The following is a 9,185-nucleotide window of genomic DNA, read 5'->3' on the forward strand; positions in this document are numbered from 1 at the left end:
AGCAAGTTTCCTTGGACTGCCTTTAGAGGATCCTGATGACAATTTGTGATGGGTCGCACCAATTGGATGGGGCGCGGCATTGCTACAACAATAACAACAGGTTGTGGGGTCCCTTCTACATGCAAACTGTTTTGCAGCTCAGCATCCATTAGCGTCAGCGATCCGTCGTCGAAGAAGGCGTATGTTTACAGTTTCATATTGTTGTCATAAAGCGTAACCGATAGGACACGAAAGAAGATTGACTATGTGTAATTACCGAAGAGTTATTCTGGGTTTTATCCAGGGCTATAGTAGATTGTTTGTGCGGTAAGGGGCGATGGGCGAGGTTGCAGCCATCTACATTGCAGGCAGTAGTAGATGAGCATGGGTATTTATTATGCCTTTTCAAGTATCGTTGTTGTTGTGGTGGCGATAAGGTTAGTCCCCGAAGGCTTTGGGGAGTGTTATCGTTGTGATGGTCCAGATCTGGTACGCTCCGCTAACACAGTTCCAATAAGGTGTCTTATAAATTCACTTTCTCTCGCTATATTTGCGGCCTCCGCCGGAAAGTGAGGCCGAATTTCGGGAATTCTTCCGGCGGGAATAAAGCGAGCCGAAGCGAATTCAATGACCTTGCGGAAAGCACGCTCCCATTGGCGGGCATAAGTCGGGATAGGGAGGGCAGCAAAACGGCTGTCTGTAAAGAGTTTGTATTCATCCCACTTTCCTTATTTAACGTTTATGAAAGTGCGTTTTTCGGTAACGATGAAGTCGGCGGTATGCTCGAGCGAAATAAGTATTGGCAGGTGGTCGGATGCCAATGTTACCATCGGCTCCCAGTTGACGCAGTTTACGAGTCCTGCGTTCAGGATTGATATATCTGGCGAACTGTGACAGCTTCCTACCATACGTGTGGGGCGTCTTCGTTTATTATGCAGAACGTCGTTTCTTCTATTTGATCCGCCAACATCTCACCTCTGCTGTCCGCCTGCAGGTTTGAATGCCATAGATCGTGATGGGCATTGAAATCGTTTAAGATAATGCGTTTATTACCAGTGAGTCAGGCGCTGATATTAGGGTGGTATCCACTGGGGCAGCAGGTGGCAGGAGATGTAGATGTTGATGATTTCTAGGTCTGCATCGCCTGACCGAACAGATAAGCCTTGACGTTCTAAGACACTGTCCCTGCGGCCGATGTCGGAATAAAATAAATGATATTGTACAGAGTGGTGTATGATAAACGAGAGGCAACCTCCATTTCCGCTCTCGCGATCAGAGCAGATGCAGAGCAGATTTTGCTGTGAGTTTAGTCTCTTGAATCGCAGCAATGCGGATGTTGTGCCGCTTCATGAAATCGACTATCTCCGTGATCTTCCCAGTTAATCCATTACAGTTTAACTGCAGAATTCTGAAGTGTAACGGGGAAGACGTCGCCACTTTGGGAGTAAGTGACTGGTAACTACGCATGGGTTGTGAAAGGCTAGGACGCAACTGCTGTTGTGGGCCTGGGACTGGACGTTCTTGGGTAAGCATTGGGTACCCGGTGTATTTGGGTTTGCGACGTGGCAATATGGCGCAATGAAACCCGTCGGGGAGCTAACGCGTAGACTACGGGACGCCCTTGGGCGTGAACAGCAAGGAGCCACAAAAGAATTATAAAAGTTACGTGTACGTCCAGCAGACGCAGCAAAACCATTTCTCAGGAACGGGGTCAGGAGACGGACCCGGATTGGATTCGATACCTTCCCGGAGCAAGAGCAAGAGAATATGGAGCAGTCCCGCTGCAAGGAGCTACTGGGAGGATGAAAATTTGTGGGAGCAACGCAACAAATTAAATGGGGTTACACCGAAATGACAGTCCTTGGTCAGGAAAAATCCCGATTTGGCTATCTGCAAATTGGATTGCAGGATGTAACAAAACAGAAATTCGCCTCTCTCCTTCGTATCTCCTCTTCCCCTCGCATTGTGGTGCGCATTTGCATCCGCGCCTATGACCAACGGCCCTTTGTGCCATTTGTCCTGTACTAGTTGCTTATTCACGGTTTGCACCTTTTTTAATATGGAGCTTAGAAAAAGTAAATAAGCCAAATTATCGTTCGTGAAAAGACCTGACATTTTGCTTTATTGCACGAATTCGTGGCAGCGGCAATACCAAAGTGGGGTTTCAACTCTAGCCATTGATTCGCCACTCTTTTTACGGCTACTTCGATGGACAACCACCGAGTTGAGAATGTCCTAACGATTTGCAATGGCTCCAGTCCTTCGTTTAGGGCAGCATATAGCATTTCATAGCTCCTTTGTCTACTACTGGACTTAGAAAGCTAGTTATATGTTTCTGCAATAAAAAATTCAATTTTATTCGGAAGTAGCTTCGAAGCAAATGAAACAGCCAATTGAATCGAATGGCAGCCCTACGAAAAAGATTTTAGGTTGGTGTTGCTTTAATAAAGTTACTGCGCCTCGATTCCTGCCTACCATAACGCTAGCATTATCTGTTCCTCAAATGTTCGATATCCAACGCAAATTCATTTAATGTTCTTAAAATTGCCGTGCATTCCTCGATAGCTAATAGTTTAAGAAATGTGTTGATTTACTATTGTAACTATAATATCTTATTACTATTCCGAGGTACTTATTAATGCTAATGTCTGTGGACTCATCTATAATTAAGCTAAATGGATTGTTATCTATGTCGGATATTAACCGCTTTTTAAAATATAGACACAGCACATTTCTAATTAAAGCACTGCACTTTGATCGAGCTAATTTTATTTCTGTTGCTATTGCACTATCGTGGAACGAGTTCCTTTCAATTATTGATAAATGATCGACAGAACGAGCAGCTGTGTGTGAAGCTACGTAAAGCGCATTATCTAGTTCTGCTTGTTGTTGGGCGATAGCAGTACTAGCACCTTTAAAATGTATTATCGGCTGATTTCCACTTGAAAATGGAGCAACAGCTGCTATGTGCTTACCTAGATTTTTGTAAAACTTTGAAAAAGGCTAAAAAAAAAAATTCTGAAAAAGCTAAAAAAAAGCTTAGAGCTAAATCTGGCTTGAAAAAAGCTGGCAACACTGGTGCTGGCACACTTTGCAAGTGAAATTATTTTTTCCACTCGTCGTTAACTTTTCTAACATTTTACTGCAATAAAACAAATGGATACGAAACAAAATATGTTAGCAAGTATTTTTGTTGTATAGGGATAATGTTTATAACAGTGCTTTGCGAAATTTTGTATGTGAATGGCAAGGCGAAATATATTACAATTGCCAAGGTTGAAGTTCCTTCACATTTAAAAACGCAACATATTGGTTGATCGTGGCAATGTTACTGGATTGCATAAGCTTGTGTTAAACGAATCGAGTCCTGTTACTTGATGTGGGTTGTCAAACAAATTCTGGTACACTATGGACACATTCGGTCTATGTGATGTCTCATGTATGTATATACATATGCTAACTTATGTTTTTACAGCTTGTCGAACTTAAAAATGTAGAAACATAAAACGGTCATTTGGTGAGCTGTGATTCCTGGATGAACATTAATCTGAGGGACGTTATTTGTACATCCAAGGTAAAACATTTATTATTTATATTCTTGCATTGTACGAGGTAGCACAATTAAGTATCTGCGCATACCAGATGAAGTAATTGATATGGTAAAATATGATGTACAAGCTAAATCTAGCAATCGATCCGAACATAAAGGAAGAATAGGCGTAGGTGCTCAAAATCGTAGTGTAAGAGGACAGCTTCGCCATCGATATAAGAATGTACAAGAAAATGGAATGAAAAATGCTCCACGAGGGCAACCTGGGCGCTCTGTAACCCACAATTCTGCTCATAAAATAGAAAATAAAATTCCTAATCGCGTTATACAATATTTTCCACGTCTTAGCTATATACAAATGTGCTACTTGTATTTGAAACCTAATTAAAGATTCTCTTAAGGTATGATTACATGTGGTTAAATAAAATTGACAAGAAAATTATATTGCATCCGACATCCGATAATAAATTTGTTTGAACTGAAGTCTCAGCTGACCCTTTTTAAAAAATATATGTTGTTTTTACATTTTATTATTGAGCTGAGGTCCTTTTTAAAAAATATCTGTAGTTTTTACATTTTCATATTGAGCTGAAGACCTAGCTGATCCTTTTTAAAAAATTTTTGTACTTTTTACATTTGCCAATAGCAATACTTACTTCACATCAAGAATCGAGCGTTTACAAAAACTGCATCAAAATCTGAAGAAAGTAACTTCATTTGAGCTGTTTCATCCTGATAAAAAAAAGTTTGAACTCGAACTGTACCTACTGATGTTCTAAAAATAGCGTCTTCGTGCTTTTATTACTAGAGTGCAGTTTCAGAGCAAGTAAAGGTATAATGCATTATGTGATACATATGTGGTGTAAGACTAAATCCACCAAGCCCGACTTTTTGGAAATATTGCAGGGATTGCTTACACTCGTAACACATTTTTAGATGCTGTACTAGAGATTATTGCCTTAATTGCTGTTTGGCTATACGCTATCTGAGCACCCTTTCACCAACCATCCACATCTATTGTGGCTGTAGGAGCCCCCTCGAAGCTCAGATAGGGAATCAGGTAGTATGTTCGTCCTGTAATTGATGGCGCTATACTACTATGGCCGTATGGTCTGCGCTCAAGCTGCCCCGAGGCACTGAGCTTCGTTGCAGTTTTTAACGCTACGTTATTTGCTACCAGGGGCCTACTCTGTATTGCGATTCGAAAATAAATTGCGATGCGAAAGGTAATTGGAACTCTGTAGCGCTATCGCATCGCTAAAAATTTCGCTTTTTTATTATTCGCTTATTTTTTGCTTGAGTATGCATCACTTACGCAGTGTTACCAGGGGGGCTACTCTGTATTGCAATTCGAAAACGAATTCGATGCGATTGTCAAATCCGAGTCGATAATCAAATGGTACTCTATATTGCTATAGCATTGCTAACAGTGTTGCCTTTTTGCTGTTTGCATATTTTCCTGTGTGGGTTGGCATTACTGCTAGAAGATGTCAAAGAATGTAAGAACAAAACAAATAAAGTAAAAAAATAAACAATCGTATGTTGCGATTAGGAACGCGTTCAATTCGGCTTGTGTTTTAAATTAATAGTTGCAATAAAGATTTAAAAGTGTATAAAATGGATTCAGTGGCACTGTGGGATGACACAAACGAGGAGCGCATTGAAAGACGAATTATTCGTGATAGCTCCAATATAATGAACCTTAGTGATAAGAGGTATGCAAAATCTATGAATTTGTAAGTTTGTGACCTATAGAAAGTTTATTTTTTGTGTTTAGTTTTGTTAAAAATTTCCGCCTGAATAAGGATGCATTTTTATATGTGCTAGATAGCATAAACGGCGAACTCAAGAGCCCAAAAAGGTCAACCGCAGTTCCAAACAGTTTTAAAGTTGTCGAGCACATTGAAGTTTCTTGGCCAGGAGGCGTATCAACACTTGATTGGTCAAGATCGCCACACGGGTATGGCCCAGCAAACGTTTTCCCGTTGCATGCTCGAGGTGTGTAGCGCCATTGAAAAAGTGCTATGTAAAAAACATATAGCTTCCATTGTCTGAAGCGGAAAAGAATGAAGCAAATAGAAGTTTCTATTCGGCTTGCGGAATTCCAGGAGTGATTGGTGCGGTCGATGGAACTCACATTTAATTGGTACGACCGGCTCGAGGCGATCATTTATATTTTAACCGTAAGCTCAAACATAGCATTAATGCAATGGTGGTAAGAGTGATACAGTATTTATAAATACACATTTAAATGCAACTACATATTTATGTATTTATATATTTTAGATTTGTGACCACAAAATGCGCATAAGGGCAGTAGATGGAAGGTTTGGAGGTGCTTCGCATGATTCCCACGTCTGGAGCCTATCTTCAGAGCGTGCTTGCTTAAAGGCGAATTTTGAAAATGGAGACAGAGGATTGAGAATTCTTGGTAAGATTAACATACTTTAGGTATTTCGCCTGAGGATTTGCTTCGCAGTTTTTCTAACCACATACTTATGTTACTTTATTATAGGAGATTCTGGATATCCCCTCGAGCCATGGCTGCTAACACCATACAGAAACGCAGCAGAGAACTCTGACGAAATTTTTTTTAATGATAAGTTTTGCAAAGGAAGATTGTTAATCGAACGAACTTTTGGAGTATTAAAAGGCAGGTTTAGATACCTCTTAGCTGCAAGAGAGTTACATTATACACCCGAAAGAGTGGTTCAAATTCTAAACGTATGCTGTGCTTTGCATAATATTTGCATTTCATACAAACTGGAAGATCCTTCAAACATTGTTTTCGAGCGAAATGACCCTTCAAGTGCCAATGTCGATGCACAAGAAAGCCGAAATTTATCAAATATCGCCAAAAACATCAGAGAACAAATTAAAAATAATATGGTTAACTCGAGAAACCCAAACTAACGAAATAAAATATATGAATTGTTCAATTATTTTTGTTCATGTATTTTGAAATAGTTTTTACATACACATATGTATACAAATGTATGTGAATTTAAACATGTTTGATGTAAAAAAATGAATACAAAACATAAAAATATTAAATTAAAATAAATTCGCACATGTTCACATATACAGTTATGGTATTAAAAGGTACATTTTTTTTAAATTTTTTAATTTTCATTTTTTAATGTAAATACATACATATATGTATGTATGGTTCAAATTAAAAGGTACAATATTTTTCACTTTTTAATGTAATATATATATGTAAATATATTTAGTTAAATTAAACATAAAAGCATTCAATTAAATCAAAATTAAATTCACTTCAATAAATTTACGTCATTAAATTAAATAAAGCGTACTGACTTTTTCTTTCAACATTGTACACATTATCACATACGTTTATACACTCTTATATTATATATTTATACAGTCTTTTATATTCATTTGGTTAATTATTTGGTAATTAATATTAAATTTAGCATCATTTTTGAAAAATCACATATTTTTTTATAAATAGGTACGGTATTATTAGTATATATACGTGGGGAAACAACACCTCTTTTGGTTTACTGTGCCTGTCGCTTTGAGCTAGAGATCAACTCGTTGGTACTTGCGTCAACAGCTAGGACCTCCTTTTGTAGTTCTAGTTTGGTTAGCTTCATCTTAATTTTTTTATTGTCTGCTGTTTGCTGGTAAAGGAACCTTTCTTTCTCCAGCTTTAGTCGGCATTCTTGTAGCTCTCGTTTTTTTTCATTTCGCTGTAAATATTTATCAAGTTCGAGTTTATTTCGTTCAGCAAATTTGTTGAACGCTTGTGGTACTCGATTTGATTCGACACTTGATGTTCCAACAGACTTTGCTTTCTGCGCGGAGTTTTGGCGGTGTTCGAACAAGTGGGAAGCTCTTCTTGCTCGCTTTCTTCTGAGCCTGTATGTTCATTATCTGAGCACGAGTTCCCCGACCCGGCGGAACTGTCTGCTCGTGCTACCGGACTCCCACGTTGTACCACCGGACTCCAACGTTGTACCACCGGACTCCCACGTCGTACCACCGTACTCTCACGTCGCGCCACCGGACTCTCCCTCGGTTGTATTGAAGCCGACTTTGGCTTAGCACCAAACCTCGAGGTGCTAATGGTTCCGCTCATGGACTTATCTGCACTCAATAGCTTACTTACTTCTTCTTCTAGGTGTGTTAACGGCACAAACCCCGACGGACCCCCACCAGTTCCGGAAACGCTTGTCTTGTTGCGTCGCATTTTTGATTTTAGATGCACTTTGTAATCAGCCCACACCTAAAATTTTTTGCATTTAACTATGTACATAAATAGCTACCGAGAAGTACCTACTTTTTTCCAACAAGCAACATCGCGCGATGGTGGACCAACTGCATTTAGCTGTGATGTTACCCTCTTCCACAAATTTGAGGCAGCATTTCGACCATTCGCGGCTTTTAGTAATCCCTTCGACAAGTCGGGATGCGCCTTCATGAAGTTCACGAGCACTTCGAATTATTTTTGTTGCGTGTGCTTCATTTTAAATTTTTCCCCTAAAAAACATTAACAACACTATTTATTAAGTGTTTAAATAAACATAAAAAATAAAACAACACACAATTTTTGGTAAAAACTTAAATTTTTTTGCCGCGCGACTGAGTTTTGTTGTAGGAAGACAGATTCGAATTTACAGAGCAATTGACATTCGCTTTCGCGATACAGAGTGTACGCAATTCGAAAGGGAAAAATGAATGCGAAAGGGAAAAAGCAAATCCGAAAATGTCAAATGTCAGTTGCGATAGTTGAGTTACAGAGTGTCGATAAGGCAAATGCGAAAAAATTTCCATTCGCATCGCAATACAGAGTAGCCCCACAAAACATTTTCAGAAAATAAGCTAAATGGACAAAAAAAAGCTATAAAAAAATTATAAGCTGAAAAAAGGTAAAAATATAAGGCAACTTTTCAAGGATTTTATTCATTCATAAAAATCTTAGCATTTTAAACAATTTATACATCTAGTAAAAAATTTTAATTAATTTTTACTCCAAATATAATTTACAGATGCAATCTGTCTTTTATACAAATATTCTAGAGTCAATCATTTGACAACTCCTCTACTACTGCTACAACGATTTCGCTGCTTGCAGCAGGATATACATATAAAAATGGTAGTAGGTGTGAGATAAAAATATACATAATGTCTTAAAATATTTCGATATCACAGGATTCTTCATCTGATGAATTAGAATAAATATTTGATTTGTTCATTAGTTCAATGAGATCGTTTGTAAATCATCATTAAAAAATCAAATCAGCACTTATTTTCTTTCCTTAAGCGTTAATTAAACTTCCTTAACCCTAACGCCATAGTCGTAACCATATCCATAACCATTTCAAATGTGATCGATTAATGGTGCCTTAACCTAAAAATCGTGAAAATTTCATAAAAATGAAGAAAACGCAAAAAATTTAAACATATTCCACAAAAAATAAGTCTCTTAGTCATAACGTATCCGAAACAATAAATAAAATCTACAAAAAGTTATTAAATTCACCAACTCAAATATTTTTAGGTTATGGATATGGCGAGAAACCAAAAACCAATTGGTTGGCTATGGTATGGTTATGGCGTTAGCGTTATGGTATGGCACCATTAATCGATTACATTGATTTCCAAAAGGTAGGTTCGATCAGCTGTTTTA

The 9,185-nt window shown here is 38.3% G+C and overlaps 1 protein-coding gene across 1 annotated transcript; it reads right to left on the minus strand.

Annotated features, from left to right (window-relative positions):
- Positions 1–7,205: 7,205 nt before the first annotated feature.
- On the minus strand, positions 7,206–7,997 carry LOC137241639 (t-SNARE domain-containing protein 1-like; the record flags this gene model as incomplete). The annotated part of the gene is made up of 2 exons (XM_067769154.1): positions 7,206–7,781; positions 7,836–7,997. Coding segments are annotated over 2 exons (738 nt in total), but the record flags the coding sequence as incomplete, so codon positions are not given.
- Between the last annotated feature and the right edge of the window lie 1,188 nt (positions 7,998–9,185).

Source organism: Eurosta solidaginis, chromosome 2 (genome assembly GCF_040869045.1).
Source record: "Eurosta solidaginis isolate ZX-2024a chromosome 2, ASM4086904v1, whole genome shotgun sequence".
NCBI lineage: Eukaryota > Metazoa > Arthropoda > Insecta > Diptera > Tephritidae > Eurosta > Eurosta solidaginis.